This window comes from Netta rufina (assembly GCF_964035555.1).
Source record: "Netta rufina genome assembly, chromosome: 3".
Classification (NCBI taxonomy): Eukaryota; Metazoa; Chordata; class Aves; order Anseriformes; family Anatidae; genus Netta; species Netta rufina.
Window position 1 is genome coordinate 39,352,231 of NC_140125.1, and position 22,160 is coordinate 39,374,390.

The 22,160-nt window shown below is 35.1% G+C and overlaps 1 protein-coding gene across 1 annotated transcript in view; it reads right to left on the reverse strand.

The window, feature by feature from the left end:
• PRKCE (protein kinase C epsilon) overlaps positions 1 to 22,160 on the reverse strand; it is a 296,140-nt gene that overhangs the window by 99,618 nt on the left and 174,362 nt on the right. Inside the window, exons 3-10 of the mRNA XM_084285400.1 lie at positions 16,026 to 16,185; positions 14,819 to 14,853; positions 13,193 to 13,278; positions 10,817 to 10,949; positions 7,813 to 7,955; positions 6,526 to 6,622; positions 4,712 to 4,926; positions 3,211 to 3,384 (exon numbers count right to left, since the gene is read on the reverse strand). Of these exons, the coding sequence (XP_084141526.1) occupies positions 3,211 to 3,384; positions 4,712 to 4,926; positions 6,526 to 6,622; positions 7,813 to 7,955; positions 10,817 to 10,949; positions 13,193 to 13,278; positions 14,819 to 14,853; positions 16,026 to 16,185 (1,043 nt within the window). The remainder of the gene's footprint in view (positions 1 to 3,210; positions 3,385 to 4,711; positions 4,927 to 6,525; positions 6,623 to 7,812; positions 7,956 to 10,816; positions 10,950 to 13,192; positions 13,279 to 14,818; positions 14,854 to 16,025; positions 16,186 to 22,160) is intronic.

Here is a 22,160-nt window from a genome sequence, read left to right on the forward strand (position 1 = left end):
TGATGAATTGAAGCCACAGTATGATTATGGTATGATTATATAGATTATGGTACTAATCTTGATTCCAGTTAAATTATTATTGTATTTAAAGTAGTGATGCATGTAAACCAGTTTTGATCACAATATTTGTTATTTGCAGAATTTTCATCTGCATTAATAAGAAGCTGGATGGGACTGAGAAAAGTAAATTCAGATATGTAAAGCAAAAAACACACTAGTAGGTATGCTTGTTAATAGACATTATTCAGCATGATTTCTGAATTCCAAGGTAATTCTTATTTACTGTGCTGACAATATCATCATTTAGTAAATGCTACTAATGAAAAACATGCTCTGCAAAAGAAAAAAAATAATACTGAAGTGCACTTACTGTACAAAGCATGATAGGCAACTTTTCTTCCTTATTACTAAAGGAAGATACTGCAATAAATAAAGTTGAATTCATACATTTACATTTTTGTGGAAGAGGAACAAAGCAAGTAACATTATTACACAAAGCAAACCTCTGAGTGCTTTAGCAATGAATACTGAGTCAACATCCCCACTATATCAGGGTGTATATGACAAATAAGCTCTACTTCAAATGTAAAATTTAATTCCAGCACTTCAGGGACCAGTTCTGCAAAACACAGCAGCCATGGTACAGCATACAACTGCAGTGTAAGTATCTAGATACTACTGTTAAACACATTTTAAACTCTATTGTACAATAGCCTTTGTCTCGGTAAAGCTATTTTAACCATAGACCACGGTTGTTCAAGTAAGTTTTTCAACCTGTTTTTCCGCTGAACCCAAGCAAATTGCTCAGTGGCTACTTGACTTGGTACAGTTTCATTTGTGGTCATTCATAAATAATTTATAGCTTTAATAGATGCATTAATTTTTGCTTTTATATACATTTTTTTTGTTGCTTCTTTATAAAGACTTCTTTACAAATTGTTCACAGGCCATGTTCAAAAAAACCTTTGATTTTTTGACTGTGGACTTTTAATTTGATTAAGTATCACTAGCTGAACTTTTGGTTGTTTGATAAGAGTCACTGGCCTGTGATTTCTAATTCTATGAACTACTTAACTATCAGTTCCTCTGAGTTCAAGCAAAACCACAAACTATAGTCTTGTTATATTCATTGCAAGAGTGAAGCATCTCAGTTTCTCTGGATAAAAGATCTGGGAAGAGAGAAAACGACGAGAATTTGTTCCTTCAACAAATGGCTTCGGAGAGTGAGAAGGAAGACAAAAAGCATGACCAAAAAAAAAAAAAAAAAAAGGAGAACAGATGAGAAATACAAATGGGAAGAAATCTCCAGGAAACCAGAGGAGTAGCAGGAGAAACTTCTGGCATAATTTGTTTAATGTAAAACTCATCTTTACTGATGTTAAATGATTTACATCAGGCAAGTGATACATTTATTTGCATTTCAGAGAGTGTGGTCTGCTTTAGTCCTGAAGATGCCTCTCTTTTCATGGTTTATCCCTCAACCCTAGTACAATCTTTCTATTACTTTCTTCATCTTAAACCTTCATCGTGTTCAGTGACAGTAGTACAGTTTAAAATAACATTAAAACATTTATATGTTCATAGATATATTCAAATGAAATAAAAGTCTCAATAAGTGAAACATCCTTCCGTAGACAAACTGTAGGTGGAAGAATGTTACACATTCCTGGGCTGTTTTCTGTGTTAACTTCAAAGCATATAAAACACCAATGGAATTTCAGTATATTAGGAACTGTTAAACCATATTAAGCATTTGTTTTAAGAACATTTGAACACAGTATAATCTTGATCCTACCAACCATTTTCCTCTGGCTTTCTCACTGCTGTATTTATCTTTCCTGACAACTTTGCTTGGAGTTATTCTAATTGCAGCTTTTCTGTAATTCTACACAATTACTGCACTTGTTACTTTGTGCCATATGCATTTTTGATTATACTATGAGTATGGCTGTCAATATGTAGGTATTTATGTAAGTGCATGCATATGGTTATATGCACGATTAGTAATGCTTATTTTTGTTCAAGATGCAAATTTAGTAATTCATTTAGTCTGACAAACTTTTGTTTCCATGAAATTGACTTAATTACTCAAATGTAACACCTTAATAAAAGAAAAAATACCAAAATGTTGAGTCTATATGATGACTGGTAAGCAAAAGAAATTGCTTTGTATGTTATTTAATATATACATTGAAGTCTAAACTTATTCCCTACAGGTCAAAAACTGATCCTGTTGAAATAAATGGCATATTTAGTTAGACTGGCAAAAGTTCAAGCCTTAGTGCTTTGAAATAGTGAACATTTTATCAGGCTTTTCAAAAATAAAGGGTTCCTCTGTAAATTCAATTATATACAATTGATATTCTAGGTGCAATACATATTCACCTTGTGTATTTATTGTACACACAGCTCTCTGGGCAATCAGATAGAAAACTGTCAGATCAGGTGAATGACAAGATAGAAATAAGGGATTAAATACAGAAATAGTCTGAATACAATGGGTCTCAAACACTTTGACAGGATTCAGAGACACCAGAGTCAAGTCAGCCACACCATCCAAATATTTGTTTACACTTAAGAAGCAAATCCAAAACATGTGCTAGAAAGAGGAAATCTATAAGAAAAAATTATTTGTCCCAATGAATACACGATGAGAAAAGGCTCTCACTATCAGTTCTTTCTGGCCTCCCTTCTCCCTGCTGCTCAAGTACATGGGTATTATTAGCATTATAGGAGGTATTTGATAAGCAGCATACTGTTGCCTTTGTTTTTTGAATATTAACTGCGTACTACATAGCACAAGAAAATTGAAAAGTGTTCTGACAATATTATTTCTGAAAAGATCATTTTTGAGTTTTTACTCTGATAACTGGATGTTAAAAACATTTGTACTTAATTCAACAAATGATATACCCTATTGGTGTACACAAGAAACACAGAAAATGGCACCTCACTAGTTTTTTTTCTGTGATTGTTATTTACTTATTTATTTTAACTCATTTACTGCCATCTCCTGGTACTTACAAGGTAATAGTATTTCTGCTATTTAACAGCAGCCAATACTCTCCCATTCAGCACTACTGAAAAGGCAAAATCTTCTCAGAAATGTTTTCGCAATATCATTGTACTACTTATGTTGCTATTCTTTATTCTGGAAATCGCAAATACTGTTCCTTGGGCAGAAACCTGTAAAAGGTTCATGTAGCTTACCTTTGTCTGGAAGCAGCAGTAAAGTTGTGTTAGGTATGGATGTTTCCGTGCTAATGCCAGAATTCTCTTTTCTGTCATTGTGCAATCTACGTCATCATCTTGAAGTATGACATCTTTTTTCAAGACTTTCACTGCGTACACTTCATCTTTTCCTTTCAGTTCAGCTAACATTACCTACAGCAAACAAAAAATACATTTGCACACAAACACACATTACAGTGCATTAACATACATGAGACTGCACAGAAGTTTGAACGCACTGAAAATAAAAAGATTTGAAAATAATGCAATGGTGCAGTGACAATTACCTACTTGCCTAGATGAAATTTTATGTTTATGAAATAAAAAGTAAATCAGTACAATTTTAGAGAAAGATTTAAATTCCTTAAATTTGAAACAGATCACATGTATTTTGTTTGTTAGGTCAGAATGCAGAGGATAAGAAGTTTTTAACCCCTCATTTACATACCTTAATGAGATCTCAAAAAAAAATAAAAAAAGAAGGAACATAAATTTACTTCCTCCTGTTGTCTCCCATTTTTGTTAGTGATACTCGTGCGTGATGAACCTGACATACAATCCCACTTACTATCCTGGCCACTTCAGAATTCTTGATTTTAATTGCTGTTGTTATTTAAGGTTCAAGTCCTACACTCTATTAAGGTCAGTTCTAGTTTGGAGATAGAGTAGGCTTCAGAGGACAGATCAGAGAACAGGGAGACTCAAAAGAGCTGCCCTGTCCCCTTTGCATGTGCAGTTCTCATAGCCAGGAGGGAAGAGTACTTGTGAAACAGATTCACATTTCAGTCCTCCTCTTAGATTCTATAGTGAAGATAAAATCTGTAAGCACCGTAAATAGAGCGATTCCCTTTCTACCCTCATCAATTCCATATTGTAGGATAATTCACCTATCTGGTGAATTATGTCTTGGCTGCATATGTAGTATTTTCAGCAACTTTTTAACCCTCCTGCACTCATCATATCTGACTAGAAATGCTTGAGTTCCTTTTCCTCCAGCACTGAACGTATCTACCAAAGAAAAACAAAGAAAAACAAAATTGTTCAGTGAAATAAGTAAATTTGAACTGGTTGAACTGGATATTACCTAGAGAGGGAATGAACTCAGAACTCCACAACATTATTCCATGTCTGAATTTTCCTGTTTGACCACAACTATTTGCCTTGTTGAACAGTACATATGCAACTGTATGTATGTCTTTACTTCATCACTAATATCCTGAAACCGTGAAGCACTGACATTTTACTTCAAAAGGCTTGACCTTTTACTGTAGTGCGCTAAAGCACAGAAAATTCCAGCTGATGAGCAGGTTGATACTCATGATCACCAGAGTAAAGGCGGCTTTTACCCAATGTGTAAAGAATGTAAGGAAACCGCTAGGGTGGAAACACTTTCTGAATATCAGTATGAGTATTTTCCAAACAGCACAGTCAAAAATAGCCTGCACACCGGGAGGGGAAGAGGGGGAGGAAGGCTACTTACCTTGCCAAAACTGCCTTTCCCCAATACTTTGATGAAGTTGAACTCTTCAAGGCCTATTCGCTTGGTCTGGGCTTGCTTGACCTCCCCATTTTCACCATTTTCCCCAGGTTTGTTAAGCTGGTTGTCTGCTGACGTTGTAGCTGTTGCCCTGTGTTCCTCTCCTCGGTTGTCAAATGATAATGCTTTCCTAATGTTGTTTTCCAGCTCTTTGATTTCTGTGAAAATGTGAGAAAGTTTTAACTAAACACCATAAAAACAATGTGTCAGTCTGTGTAAGTTTGGGGCACAGACATTCATCATCCTTGAATACTGTGCAAAGCGTTCTGTGGCTAAGAATACATATTTAGCAAACTGCTTCTCGGACCTCACAATAATCAGCCAAAAAGCTGCTGTAGCAGGAAGGGTGGCCTTTTGAAATGAACTTAAGAGAATGACACATCCGAAACTCCAACGATAAGTCAGACTAGTGGCCAAATAGTTGTTTTAGTGATTTTTGGGTGTTCCTGTATCACGGAGTAGTACTTTGTTTTGAATCCCCTATATCTTCCTGCAGCACTTACTCATCTTCCTGCTTAAGTATTTTAGTCATTTCTTCAAAAGTTCAAAGGATAGTTGGGTGTCCCAGCCCTTGGAAGTCAACATGAATGAAAAAAACTTACTCAGCTCTAGCTCTTACCAGATAGCTGTCAATAAAGTATTTGACAGCTTCCTAGTGCCACTTCAAATAGCAATTGTGTAGATTTGCTAAATGGCTCTCAAGGCTTTTAAATTTTAAAACACACTGAATCCTGGTGATTAAGGGATGTCAGAGTTTGCCTCAAATTTTTACATAGTACTTCTGCCTGATGGCCTTGGAAGCAAATACTTTCAAGGACAAATAAAAAAGTGAAATTTAAAAGAGAATTTGGACAAATTATTTGCTTTTATTTTAACCAAAATATCAGATATTTCAAAAATATTATTTAACAAAAAGTTGCCTGTAAAACCAAAAGGTTGAGAAATTTAAATCAGTTCTGGACTCAGAGGCTTATAGTACTTATACCACAGAGCTTTGGAAGTTTTCTTCCTCAAATTAAGGATGAGAAATTACTCAACTGTAAATAATTTCCACAGAAAGTAACACAGAAGTATCCATCTTCCTTCGCCTTGGTGTAAAGATTTTTCATTCACCAGTCTACACACATGATGATACAGAAGATGCCTTCACAGACATCTAATTTTTGAAAACACCAGCCAGATCAGATTCTAAAAGTGCTGCTGACATACATGTTCTCTCAGGCTGTTCAGATCAAGAAATTGAAGTCATATCAGTGACAATTACAATATTTGTCTCCAGATCCTCTAGAGAAGATGCAGAATTGGATGGAAGCTTTTATTATCACAAATGTTCACTGTGGAATTGCAATTTTATCTCAGAAACTTATTAAAAGATGGAGGCTTTCCAGACAGATAAAAGCACTCTCAAGTTCAGTTGTACTACTTAAAATGTTATCACTCTTACAATAGCACACTCTCCTTCCATAAAGGCACTTAGTCAGGCAACGACTTGCCTGGCAAAGTTAAAAATATTTTAAGATGACTGCTTTATAATTTTACCTTTGAAAGCTACTTAATTTCAGAGATTTAAAGGAAATGAGAGCCTTTTAAAAAAAAGCTTTTACAGTTCCTAACTTTCTCAGTATATGCTTCATTTTGTGGTTGTAACTACCTGGTTGATTTGGTTCTATAAAGGTTGGAGCTGATAGTTTTTTTATTTCTCATAAAGAAGGACATTAAGTCACAATATGTATTAGTTAGGAAATAAAAAGTTCAACCTTGATCACACGGAGAAGTTGGCGCTGATTTTGACCTATCTTCTTCTGATGATGTGCTTCCAGGAACCGGTTGTTGAGTCTCAGCACCTGCAATTAGCTAAAAACATTTCCAAAAGGGCTAGTCAGCTATGAATTCTCCAGTGCAGGGTGCCGAGAGGAAATTTAACAACATTAATGCACAAGTAGAAGTATGAAAAAAATTAAGATGCTCTAGCCCTACTGACTCACACTGATAGAACCTCAATCATACAATAGATGGCATCACATCAAATAGAGATCAGAATATAAATGGAGAAAGAATCATCAATTTAAAAGGAAAATAGGTTCTTTTGATGAAATAAATGTAATAATCATATCCAGTGAGAGGAAAAGTTTTGTGTAACCGACTTGAACCTGTGTAGGAATCCATCCGGTAAATACATAACTACATAAGTATCAGAAAGCACTGCGAACTCATTCATGTAGTAATAACATGACACCATCTTTTTCTAGGAGTCACAGATCAGTTACTTTATTTCTGAATTTGCTATGTTTCTGTAACATTCTAAAATGGTATACATGGAATACAAATGTGCTATCACTGGGAAAATGAATGGAACCAAATGTTTTACAATACTTTATGAAATTACGCCTAAAATTTGCCTATTCCTGCAAGTGAGAACAAAAGGTCTTTTGTCACAGCCATGCAATCTGAGACTGAAAGTGTGGTCAAATTCTGACCCAGGGTACATATTATAAATCCATGGTATCTCCATTGACTTTGGATGCACTTGGGGTGACCTATACTTTTTATTCAAGAAAGCCTTGTTCTTGTAATAGTAACGATAACTCTGAAACCATCACATATCTGATGAACAGTTCCTCTTTATGGGAATCACCACACTGCTCATTTATCAGCATTTACAAACAATGTTATGAAGTAGTTCAATGCTTCAACCAATCAATTACCCAATGGCAATTCTAAGCCAGAGACACATTTATGTTTTCATGAACTGCTTTGTCAGATATTGTCTCTCTGTCAAATCTCCCTCCTCAAAATTAAAGAGGGAAAAACACTCCCAGAGTCTCTAGGTTTACAAAACTGTAGCAGGTAAAAATAAATTTTTTACTGAATTTCAGAATAGATAATTTGCACTTATAAATCAAAAGCCAAAGTCTTAAATCTGCACTGACTTAAAAAAATAAATAATAAAAATCTCTTGTGCAAGTCCTGTGAGTGAGATTGAACCCTGATTTGTGAAGTTAGAATGCAGCCATAGTAATCTCATTTCTTAATAGCAAAATTACCTTTTTCCTCCTCTGCCCACTATTAGTTATCTTATCTGGAGTGACTCCAAGATCTGCAAGAACTTTAGCTATGCCTCTAGCATCCACTCCACAGTTTGGTGCCACATTTGTTTCACAGCGTCGATGTACATTCATCTTGCAAACTGCAATGAAATATAAAGAAATAAAGTAGAATAAATACTATATTGCCATGTTTTTTGTCTTACTTAAATCAGACCTTATTGGACCTACCAATATCTTTTTCAAATAAATGTAATTTCAGTAGAAAAACACTTAGCTGAATTTGCAATGACACTTGAATGCTAATATAAAAGGACTAACCTGGTTATCATTCTTCTATGACAATACAGAACAGTGTTTTCATACAGCCCCCAAACGGACGTAGGAACAAATGAAAACATTTAATGATGCTATAAATCTTAATTAGAATTTGAATTAGAAAATAAAAATCTTTCAGAGCTTGAATTTTAGCAATCCACTTTGCTCTCATTCTGAGGGCTCTGCATTAAGTCTTCATGCATTGTTGCTTCTTGTTCTATTTTACTCAAGTAAATTAATCGCTACTGTAGGCACACCTAAAATCAACAGTACTTTAAGTTTTATTAGAAGTCTTTGGCACTGTCAAACACTCCTTCAGATCATCCATTTATTAAGTTCTTTCTCTTAAGTACCATCTCCTGAAAATAGCATTATAGTATGAGCTAAAAAAAAAAAAAAATAATAATAAAAATAATAAAGGTTACACCGCTTCCAGGTTACGTGGTAGCCCTGAGAACATTAAAAATACCATGGGGTGGATTTGTTAGGAGCCAGATGACATATTTTATCTTAGACTTCACTGCCCCCTCGTGGAGCAAGGCACAAACCAAACCAAAGTGCAAGTACAGTTCTATACCAGATAAATATTCAATTGATCCAATTCCTCACTTCATTAGCACTTCAATATATTATTAATCAACAACGGTTTCACTGTATAAGCCCTAAAGAAACCACATGTGCCTCAGACTAGTATCAGCTGTGCAGATAAGTACTGTATCTTTGGAAGTAATCATGCACTTCAGAAAGCAGGTGCCTTTCGTTTCCAAGTATGTTTCAGCTCACAAGAAGAGCAAAAAGAAGCTGCTATACTTAGTACTTTTCACTACATGTATATTCAAGTAAAATACTAGACCTAGGATAAGTAACAGTGGACACTGAGGAACTGAAAGCAGGACGCTTGTGTGTGCTCCAACATTGTAAAATGAAGCACAGGAATAACCAGTTGGAAAAGCAACCAACCAAACAACAACAGAAAAAAAAAAAAAAAAAAAAAAAAGAAACAAATAAAAACCTGGATTACACTTTCCATGGCATTAATAATTACACTGGGCAAACAAGTACATCTCTGAAGAAGGGAATATTGTTCAGCATTTGTTAAGAGTGAAAAAAAAAAAAACGTAGAAAAAATTACATTTCCAGCTTGGATGAATACTAGATTCCGTGCAGACAGTACTGCATTTTTAAAGGTATTAATTTGATGAACACTTAGAAAGCAATGCAGGCTCTCTGAAATATTGTTTGTATACATCTGCTACACTGTAGACTTATATATATGAGCCATAACACTATTCTCTCTAGTTAAGAAGAGATGAACAAATATGGTAATATGATACTTGAGAGAGAATATGCCAGTGAACGAATAAATTTAAAGGTTAAGGGGAGAGATATTATAGCTCTGATTTAAAATCAAGGAACAAAACAATCAGGTTTAACTGAAAAATCTTTTCTGAACATATCTCCACTATAATTAAGATAGCATTTGAATAGTATCTTTAATAATAGTAAAGTAACAGTATTTCAAGTCTAACATTTTATCATTAAGCACTATCTAGAGTCACAAGGCTTAAACTTCAGAATGCTCCGACTGTGTATCACCTAGCCATGAAAGAAATTTCTTCTTTCCCTTGCTGGTCAGCAATACATGACATGAAGCATTAGGTCTGACCTTCACCTATAATTATACCTTATCTTAAATAACCGCCAAAGATAGTATTTCATAGATCATGCATTTATACACATATATATGACTCCATGTTTCTACCATTGAGAAGTGCACATAATGTGATTTTTGTACTTATGAAGATGACCTACCTATTTATAAAGGTGTAACAAAATGAAATTGCATGTAATTTCATTAGGTACTACTTTCTAAGGATCTGAAATTATCTTCATGACATCATTCACATCAGTTCACTCATTTCAGTATTTTGTTCACTATTTCTAAAATATTACTTTCCTTCACAAGAGTATGTACCATGTTTTCCCCCTTTTAGAACATACAGAGCTCTGTTTTAAACAAGGAGATATGGAACCAACCATTTCTGTTAGTCGGTTAAAATGACATGAACATACCTTCCAACAGTAGTGTCAAACACAGTTCAGTTTATACAGTCCTTAAGCTGCAGAATATAATGAATCTTTTGCTTTCTGAATAGAGGGGCTAGGCAGATCGTCACAAAGCATAATTCATTTAGATATCAAAATACCTCATCTTCTGGATATGAGCCCAAGAAATGCTTTGCCTAGCATTCAATACATAACAGTCATTTTTGAAGCTGATATTAAAAGAAAAATTTGCCAGAATACTAATCTTTATAAAGTTTAACAACCACAAACCTGAAAACATGGAAGGCACATAAGATGAAGGGATGTAAATTCTAACGTCCCTAATTTTCTGCCAACTTCTTATCTCCTGTGTGGAAATAATCCTGCATGGCAGACCCATTTGTTTCTTCACCTTCACCTTCTGCATCTGTTGCTGGTTGGTGTTGCAGACAGGGACACTTTCTAAAGGTAATGGCAATCCCTACAGCATCCCACTATTCAGTTTCTATTAATCCCTGTATGTGCTGGAAGAAACAGAGTAACTTGAAAGCAGTAGCATATTTTTAAATTACAACAGAGGTCTTTCTAAATCTACTGCACTTACAAGGAAAAAGAAGAGATCTAAAGTGATAATCCTTACCTTTGCATTGTAAACCTTGTCTCAAAAGACCCCAGAGCAATGAACCACAGTGGTCACAGAAAGTGGGCACTTTGTAATTGTGAATGCTGAACTTGTGAGGCATGTTGACACTGAAACGCTGGGATCCCACTTGCTGAAAAAGGAAAGCACAGCACATTTCATTCTAATTATTCTTTTTATATTCAGTGTACACTGAGGCCTTTTATGTTTTGAAACCACGCAGAATTCAAACAAAATTAAATAGGTCTGTGCTCAAATGATCTTTGCATTAGGTATGCTCCAGATTTCTTCTCACTATTTTACCTGGGGGAAAAGAGGGGGAAGGCCTGCTGTTGTTCAAGAGACAAAGACTAAAGCCTACTTCCTAGTACTTCTGGAAACAACAAAACAACAAAAAAGCTATCAGGACAGATCTCTTAATGTGGAAGGCAAGGAAGTCACTCCCAATTGTTTTAGGAGCAGGAGGCAGGTTTAATACAGGACTAAGAAAGAGAAATATACCACAACCCAGTTATGTTCTCATATCCCACTGTTCTTTAGATTATGAAAACAACAACAATAAATTGTTGTGCTTGAGGATTCCAAGCTTACTAATTAAAGGATGTCACTGATAAGTTTTTATAGCAGTCACTGTATAGCAGGAGATTTATCTCAGTATTTTTCCTTCCCTTTCCTATTACTGCTGGCTTTTCTCCAGTGATCTAGTACCCCTTCCAAACAATGAAAGCATTATATCAGCTAAGCATACAAGTCCCCACTAGTCTGGAGCCTGGGAATATAAATCCACACAAGATTTCCTATCTTCCTGGGGGTACTATGGAACAACAGCACTAGACAAACACAATTCTTTATCACAAGAGATCAAGTCTTCAACGTAAAATGCGGGTTGTGAACCAGATATTAAAGAGCTCTTCTAGTTTGAACAATGGTGGTCAACTGCACAGGAAGAATGAGATGAGCTAGTGTCTCAATCATATTCAAATCAAATTTGCAAGAGTGGCTTAAATGCATAGCTACCTATAACTCTAATTTCTCATTTAAAGCTACGCTTTTTCTGATATATAAATTTTGGCTTTTAACAATTAGAAACTAAAATGTACTTTTTCTGCATGGCCAATGAACTGGGATCACCCACAGGAGCTTTTCCCTGATTCACCATTTCACCTGATCCTGTAGTGAAAAATAGTAGGCCTTTGTTGTCCAAAACAGGACAGTGAGCATTCAATAGGTTTTTGGTTAAAACACAAGCAAGGAAAACACTTCTGTGTAAAATAAAGCATTCATAGGCTACAGCTGAGGGTTATAATTTTTTAAAAAGAAAACAAACAACAAACAGAAAACAAAGATTAAAAAAAATAATTAAAACAAACAAACAACAGAAGACATAAAACCAAGTCCCCTCCTCAGCTGTCCCCTCTGTCCCCTGTCTATCCAGCCACAAACATATGCATCAAAGCTGAGGAGTCCAAAGAACCTGAACACAACAGCAGTCATACCACTCCCTGGTGTATAACTGTCCACTGAAATTAAAATTAATTTACTAAGCAAGCCTTAATGCCATCTTAGCTGAGGCAGACCTTTCACCCAAATGAAAGCATCACTTTCTGCCCTGCTCTGATCCAGAGCAGAACATACTGCTAGCAGATAAATTTACTTCCCTAACAGAACAGCTTTGAAGGCAGCTCATTTCATTTTCACATGATGGCCTCATTTGTTGAAATGCATGATAACATAAAGCACATATTTTGTTAATTCCCTTTATAAAAAAGGAAAAGCTTACTAGAGGTAGAGAGTACTTATGCTGGAAAACCTGTTAGCCATGCAGTCCGTACCTTGTTTTACCACTGCCATTGTATATAATACCCTGGGGCCTTCTTCAGTACATGGATGGTTTTTGTTCTACATTTTGGCAGCTTGGATGCAGTCTTTGTTGAGGTTTTGCGAACAACTTCTGGGCAGTCTTTTATGTTGATGTAAGATACCCAAGCCTATCCACTTCTAATGACTCAGCCACATGAAATACAGGTAAGGGATAAAGGGCCTGAGCTTCCTTCTTTTGAGTTAAAATGACAAAACTGGTATTAACTCCAAAATGGAGAATGTTAAAAATCAGAAAAAAATGAAAGAGATAATGATATTAAGCATGCAGATGTTAAAAAAAGGCTACTAATTAAAAATAAATTGCTTTACAATGATTTCCACTTAAATGAAACTATTATGATATTCTGTCATTCCAAAGTAAATGTTATATCTTAACAGGACCAGAAGGGCACAAAAAAGTCTGTAACACTTATTGATCAAATACAGGAGATGACATAAATTTGAACAGATGAAAGAGAGAGATTTATCTAGAAAATTTGTTTCATAAATATTTACCTCATCATGAGTTTCCTGTTTTTTTAAGCCAGCACACTTCGTGATTATAAGTTCATGGCATCTCTTGTGGACTACACAAGTACAAACTGTAAGAAAAAAAAAAAAAAAAACCAAAAAAAAAACAGATATAAAAAGAGTTTTCATGAGTTTTCATGAAGATTGATTTTAAAGACTAGAAATGCTGGGACCTGAAAGACAGGCTGCAAGTGACTGTCACTTGTGAGTACCATTAAATAAGCCAGCCTTACAAAGTCAGAAAGTAAGGGACTTTCAACACCAATGACTTTTAACAGAATCACAAAATCACAGACAGGTTTGGGTTGGATGGGACCTTAAAGATCATTCCATTTCAACACCCCTTCCCCCCCACACTGGTAGAGTCACCTTTCCATTGTAAGAGAACTAAAACTTATCTGCCAAAATCTAAGTATGTAAATCTACAAATTACCTTTTAAAATAATAAACACATTTTTTTTTACATAACATTTGATTTATTTGATAAAGCCCAGGATTTCCACATTATACAAGACACAAAGGTAAAAACAATTCTTGTCTGAAGACACTTCAGTGGAAAAAAGACACAAAGGTTATTCATTGTAAAATTCCAAGAACAGAAAAATAAAATTGAACTTTCCTTCTGCAATGTGTTATCTTATGTTGATAACAGCAAAAATGCTTCAGAGGGTAAAAATGCTTTGTCAATATTAATACTGATTACTTAAGTAACAAATAACATTTACAGATATGACAGGTAAGATTAAAAATTACAAGAACGGTAATTACTGCATTGAATTACTGCATAATTCAAGGTCATTATTTCAAGAAAATAACCTACTCTGAGATGTAACAGTGAGTTTTATTTTCCTCTAGCATTGGTCATCGTTGAGAGAAAAAAAAATTGGAATTCGAGGAATGTCTGCTGTATGCTAATGAAGCATTTCTTATTATATCATATAAAATGGTTATTTGCATTTATTTATTTACAATTAAATTTCATCTAGCCTTTTGTAACCAAAAAATCATCATTAACTTCATAATTTCTACTTGACAGATGAGAATTAGGTAGAAAAATATCATCCCAAGAAATGACTGCATAAAAAAATTAAGAGTACAAGAAACTGAGATGAGAAAATGGAGTTCAAAATGAAGAATTTCTGCAGTCTTTGCTATAACCTTCTCTAATGATGACCTCTATAATTATCTCATCTATTTAATTACAGTCTTTGCGATTACCTGGCATTTTTAAACAATGAATCTGAAGCAGAATAAGACTTCACAATTTTAAAACGCATGAGGTGAAAAAAAAGAAGCCAACATCACCATGTATGCCACCCTATTTGGATGTGCAGGGAGCTAGGATATGCTACTCAAAGAATTTAACTGTGCCACTGCTTCATACGTGCTGCCTAAGACTTGAAAAATTTTGAAAAAAAGTCTTGAATAGTCTTGAAAATCTTACTGTGACTTAAGTCTGGAAAGACTGAATCTTTGATGAGACCAAAATATTCTGATTGGCTTGTGCTAAATTCTAATTGTTGTATATATAAATTGCCTGATGAAAATATCTTATTATTGATATGTTACAACACATATATTCAAACCGCTCCCCCAGGAACTTTCTCTTACCTTGACACTGGTATCCCTGTTTTCCTATTACACCCCTGCAAATAGAACAATGTTTTAGAAAATATGGAATACATATTTCTAAAAATGAAAAATATTTTCCCTATTTTTATTGAGCATGTACAAGTTTAAAAGAATAGCTTCTTATAAACAGTAATCTCATAACTGCGCTCCTGGACTGAGATCAGTTCAAAGTAGGTACTCCATTTAATCTGCTAAGAAATAACGTATAGGAAGATAGACCATGAAGGGGTTCAGAAGAAAAGACACATTTACTTTTATAAAACTGGCAAAGCCAAAGGACACAGAGAGAGATGCCAAGCCATAAGCAGGTAAAATAGTCATTAAGAAGGTCTCTAAATAGGCAGAAGACTGTGTTTGTCAGTATTATTGCTTGAAACCATCTTTGCTAGCCTAAGGGTTAACTGGCAGACCTTTCTTAGAGGAATGTAATTGAGTTCACATACAATGCAATTACACTGTTTCACATCAAGGAAGACTGATTCACTACATACTCTTATGAAATACTACCTATGGAACATGTCAGATTTTATATGTATTAACGTGTAAATCAGTATGTCTAGGTAACTTTGGAAAACATCAGTAGAGTTGCTGACAAATAACTGAAAACTGAATGTCTCCATCTTTTTTTTTCCTGATAATTGTGAGTACTCAACATTAACTGAAATAATTTCTAAGAGGGAGTTCTTGACATACACTGTAATAACAAAGACTCTGTAAACTAAGAACCCCAAAATCTGGAACATTAAAAGTCTAATAATCTCATCTTCCATTACCTTCAGTAAGATGTATAGGAGCTTGGCATTCCCTAGGAGAAAGATGGAGATGTGCAAGTATCTAATGAAAAGTTCAGTCATCTCAGCACATTGTATAGGTCCAACATCAGGTCTAAACCTAGCCTTAGGCATCCTGAGAACACTAGAGTGTCTGTCTACCTAGAATTCATGGTGTACACTAGACAGTAAAAGGCTGAACTTTGCAGCTAAGAGGAGGAGAAAAAAACACAACCAAACAAGAAATTCTAATATTCATGATGGGCATTCGACAGTCTTTTACTACTGTTAACTTCATATTAAAATGAAGCTTAAAAAAAGCTACTATACGTCATTTGTGCTTCAGCAAAACAAGATGGCATGTTAATCCTTCAGCTCAAAGTTGCAAAGAAAACAAAGTAAAAGTTGCTTCATACCATATAAAATCTCTGCAGTGTGAACAATACGTTGGTTGTCTAAGATAGGTGGCCATAAACTTGTGTCCATTAACCTGATGTACTCTCCGTCGTACAGCACCCTGCCTCTTTCTGGGGCGCATTCGTTCCCGAAATACACGTTCTTCATTGTCTTTGGGTGCTGAAACAGAATAAAAAAAACAATAAGCACTAGTTGTATCAGATAGAAATATAGAAAAAACTCAAATGAAAAAAAAAAAAAGTGATATTTTCCAAAAATAAAAGATCCTCTCTAGCTAGCAGTGCAAGATAATATTCCTAAACTGTGAGTAATTTTTTCTTTAAAAAAAAAAAAAAAAAAAAAGGAAAAAAAAAAAGGCCAGGGCTTTCATTGTCAAGTACAAGAAATGCTACTGGTTCCAAACTTCTGTGTGTTAATCCACACTAAACTGGGAATGAGTCTGCTGTCATCACTATTAAGCACCCCAACGAGCTCTTCAACAGTAACTACACAGTTAGATTCACCAAACAGCTCAGACTCCCACCTCATTTGACCTTCATGGACAATAAATCAAAAATCCACCCAAATGCCGCAACTTCTCTCCCCTTCAGAAAATACAGACACAAGTGAAGGGAAGCTGAATATAAACACACATTATCAAGCAGAACAAAAAACCCATCCAGAACAGTACTTTGTAGAATCTGTGGTTAAGATCTGAGCTTCAGGCTCTAATAATCCACTTTGATACTCATACACTTTCCACAAAATGTTCAAGGGAAGGAAGTAGTTCCTCTTAACCAATTCCTGTAGAATTGTAAATGAGATTTAATGGTAGAGGAAGTGAAAATTGAAGTTAATATATCTCAGAATGAAAACTTCTGGAAAATTCCTTCAGAATACTTTGGATCTTTTTTCCTAAGGCTTTGTTTTGAAAAGTGTCTCTAACACCTCCATACTATTATTATGTATTAAGCAAATGCTCAGGATATATAAGAAATGAAGAGTAGTGCATAGTCATTAATAAAAGAAAGGTTTTACAAACTTTCTTTGAGCTACTCATATGTCTTGAGAATAGAATATCGGATTTGGAGAGGCCCAAATCCAGCCATCCATTGAATCTATGCACTTCAGTGCATATAACATTTTGAAATGTATTAATACTTGTTATTGTCTGAATTTCAGCTACCCTGAACATTACGATGGCATGAAAATGACAATTTGAGTTTGTTATAAGCTTTCTTTTACGCAAGTGAGTTCACCTCCAGCAATAATACAGTATATAACAATAATGCAAAGGAAATAAATCATCCAAGAACAACCCAAGTCTATAATAACCTCTTTCATAAATATTTAAATAATCCCTATTTTTGAGGGATTAATCCTTCAAAATAACCCATATTTTTGTGAAATTGAAAGTTATTTATTTAGTAAACCTTAGAAAATGATCTTAAATTAAGCTGATGGACAGCTACCCTGTGAAAACACAAAGCAGAGAACCAGAATCAAGATCAATTTATTTCACTGCATATCAATGGCAAAAACCCATGACAGCGGCAAATTCATTTACACCCTAAAAAGACAAGGATCCTTACACATTAGCATTGTACAAACATTCCCAACTCAGAGTGAGATTTCAGCCTACCAAGACCCATCTGTGGGATGGCCAGAACAGCTTGGCTTTCATATTCCGAGTAAGTTCTCAGTAACTAAAGGTTGGCCTACATACAAAGTTACCCCTTGATTTATGTCAGAGAGTAATCAAAAGTAATGGCTCTAACCTCCCTTCAAGAAAGAGATGTGAAGTCATAAATAATTAGCAATTATGCTTATTTTTATGTGTTAAATAAAATTGCAACTTCTAATAAATACCACAGCCCCTTGGGACTGTCTTTCACAGAGAAAGCATAGCAAGTAGCTGGAAATCCTACCAAAGACTCCTATTTCCAGCTTCTTAATCAACTATTGACTTCACAAAGCTGCTGGATATATTTATTATTTTTTTTTAAATTATTGTTATAAGAAATAATTTTATATGTCATACAGAGCAGTTCTTTCAGTTATCACACACATTTTAGAATTGTCTGAAATATGTAGCCTGGATGTGATAAAGTTAAAAACACCACTCTCCTGGAAAGGTTTCACGAAAAGTTATCTGCTTATATGAAAAGAACAAGGTGTTCTGAATTTAGGCAATTCACAGTTGATATGATAATCAGACTACAATGCCACTTTCCTCCTTTTTGTCTTTTTTATTTTTATTTTTTTGTCTTAAGTGTAACACTTCTCTGATAAAGTACATGTAATTTTACAGAACAGATGAAAACCCTTTTGACTAGATAAACAGAATACCACAATACTAGGTATTTTTTAACAACAAATTCTGAAAAATAGTTTTATTACTTTCAGTTCTATACTTAATATTTAAATGAAACTCTGTTTTTTACTTAAAATGTTATAGTTAAAATAATGGAACAGTGTCCTTTTCAGAAATGAACTGACATGGAAACATAGTAGCACCAGTCATGCGGGGGGCTTTGCAGTGGTATCGTATCCTGTGTTACTGCCCACAGCTGGACATCAGCCCTTCACCAAACAGGTGACGGCACAAGAGCAATGAATCCATCCATGAGCCTTAGACTCAGTTCAGTAGCTCCATGCTGGGTTTACATAGAGTTTGACTGGCTTGGTCACTGTTACTCAGGGAGATCACATAAGCAGTGCTTTCCCTCTGCTTTCCCAAGACATTCAAGCTATGTCTTGCACGATTGACAGTGATGTTTTGGAGCAGAGCCCCAAAACAAGGCAGCTATTTCCAGGTAGCTCTGGATGGTGCGAAGTGCCTGCTGCCTCACACCCGGGGCTGTGCGCTACTCCTCCCCACCAGCACTAACAACACTAATATGTTTAAATTAAAATCCATTTATCCCATGCTGAACAGTCACACTGGAGAAAGACATTTAGTTGTCTTAAGCCATCCACTCAGAAGGTGAGCTCCAAAGTTTTATTATTTTTTCATGAGCAGGAAAGTAAAGATTAGTACATGTCAGAAAACAGTGAGTAGTTTGAAAAAAAAAAAAAAAAAAGAAAGAAACATTTTGGCAATAGAACCAATTAGTGTTTTCAAGAGTTATTTTGGAAAATACTGTCATCACAAACAAAATTGACCTTTTAAAACTATTTTTAAAGGAAAAAGTCTTACACTGGTATATAAAAATACTATTAAGATGTAGCATAGTGCCCAACTGTGACATTTATATTCTTAGCAGAGGAGACCAAATTAAAATTAAGTGAATTTGTCATAGTCAGTCTAGAAGCAAGTTCCAAGATAAACAAAAACTTCTTCTCACAGCATTTCCACTAAATAGTCACAGAGGGTTATCATTTCCTCAGAAAAGCTGTTTCTTTATGTAAAATACATTCTGTTCCCTGTTTTGATTTGGAGCCCTTCAACTCTTTGTATTACTCAGTTTATCCTATTTAAATTTCATTTTCAAAAGAAGGAGTAAGAAAGACTCATGATCATTCAAATTGTTCATGGAGAATACTGTCAATACAGCATATTGAATTTAGGCTTTATATGATGGTACTTGAGAACTGCCAGATTTAGAACTAATTTTGCTTTAAAACCCTACCCAATAATGCCATTGCTTCTTTTCACTGCAGCCAAGACTAACTCTCAGTTATTTGGAAAACAATAGCACATAATTGCTTTTATGTACTCACGTATATACACATATATTGCCTACAAAGTTCACAGCCCTAAAAAGACTTGCAGGCTTAACTCCAAGCACTTTGAGAAGCATTATAAAAGTCAACAGAAGTATTTGGAATGCAAAATTCCACAGAATTCACAAATACTTGCAAAATGGATGTTTAAATGAACTGTCTGGAACTTCATCTGACACCCTTAATCACATCATATCTGTTAAGTACATTCTATAAGTCTTCCCTTAAAAGACAAAGAAGTAGCACAGTGTACCCCATCAAAGAGGGTAAGATGAAGGCTAAAGACCCTGAACACTAAATAACAAAGATTGTGACATGTTAGGTCTCTTCATACTAATATTGTTTGAGCACAAAGGAGAAGGATCTAGTGTGGAGCACCAAGTGCAACAGATACAATTACCCTGTGAAGCAAAGTGGGCCATTTCAGTTCTTTGTCCTGTAAGTTTCAAGTACTTACAGAATTCTGAAAACAAACAATACCATGGAAAAATATTGCAGAAAATGAGAGACAGATGACATGCACAGAGAAATTTCCAAGCTTTTGCGGACTTCTGACAGGGAGTGCACTGGGCACCTCCCTTCATCTGGAGAGAGGTTACACTGAACAGTGACAGTGTTTGGGGAAGAAAAACAAAGCCAAACTATAGGCCATGGATAATGGTAATTCTAATAGGAACTGGAATAGCTAACATAACCCCATTCAACAGAGCACTGCCATTTCCAGAGTACTTTTCACCCTGTGCATCTCTTGGGTATCCTCCCATTACTGCACTGCCACCTCTACCTACAACCAGCAGGCCACAAAAAACAGCCCATTTAACCCTTAACAACTGCCAACCCTTAGTAGTTACAACAGCATAACCAAACAAAGATTGAGAAAGAACAATGATCCTACTGATGTTTTATTGCTGACGATTAAAATTAAGAGCTTTTGTTATCATAGTATTTAAACCCCTTTCTCTTCAATGAGCATGTATACAGTGATAAAGAGCTTTTGGTCTAACACTATATAATATCTAAACAGAGCTTTATAAACATCCTGTTCAAGTAAGACTATATTGCTATTGACGTTTTACAGATGAGGAAGGACATTAAGGCATGAGAGGTCATTTGCCTAAAGTTATGCTGGAAAGCGAGGAGGGGCAGGAACAATATCCAGAACCCCTCAGGTTTCAGGACTGAGCATAACCAGCTCTTTTCGCATCAACCTTAGGTCTCGAAGGATTGTTGCTGAACAATTTGGCCTATACAGAGGAAACATGTACCGTCATCAAGATTTCTTCAGCCAAATTGGTAGAGGATTTTGCCTTTATGGCTTTAATCTTTAAAGAAAAGAAAAAAAAAAAAAAAAAGCTAACCCCATATATTTACATTTCCCTCTGCTTTCTTCTAAAAGCCTAGCTTACTAGTAATATATGCAATAAGCTGATCTCAAAACTTTGATATGAAAAACAGTAAGGTAAATGCTACAATATAATTTCATAAAGGTGTTACGGATGAACATGGACAGGGTAGTTTAACACAGGTATAGAAGAGCACGCAATTTTTCTAAGTCTTTTTTCTAAAACTATACATTTCCAGTCTATTAACAAAGAATCAACATAAAGGTTTTGCTTACTATGTCTTGAATCTGCTTTCTTTTGGAAAGCTGACAGGAAATGTCTTGTTTAATAGGAGAAGAATCAGATCCGTAGGTAACTACGGATTTCTTTGTTGTTAAAGAAAACAAAGACGATGGCTTTTACAAATGAAATGAAAGAAATACTCACAGAATGTGTGAGTTTTAGAAGAGATCAGATATTGACAAGTCACGTCTAATAACATCAGTCAGTTACTGAATGCATTGTATATTGAATGCATACTGAATACATTTGAAAGTACTCCAAGCCCAGATACGGTGGGTAATTTTCTAGGCTTTCACAGGCTCAAATTCGTATTTCTTTGCATTCAAAAACATGAACACCTTTGAAAACATTACTTTTGAACATTCAAATTCAGTCCCAAAGAGAATCAAAAGGACTGCCTATACGCATTTAAAAATTTTGCTTGACACGCAAACAAATAAGAAGTGATTGAGGTGCGATGGGCATGTTTTGTTTCAGAGCCTGTTTTACTTTCCTTTTTAAAACAGCTTTAAAGGTATCCTCAATTGCCTCGTACTGAACGATTATTAACTCATGGCTCATACTTTCTCTACATACCTTATAATTATCCCGAATACATTCATTAGCTTACTCAAAGCTGAAGGGACAGCAGTATTCCCCGCATCCTTTCAAATGGAAATACTTTCACATTTGATTCAGTTAGTAAAGGAGAGCAAAGTTGTGAAGTACTTGGAAGTCTCAAAGTTACTGAAGGCATGATAGCAATTCCAGCATACAGAGAAGTTTTATTTACTTTTCAGAAATTTCCCAACCTTGTTGGCTGGC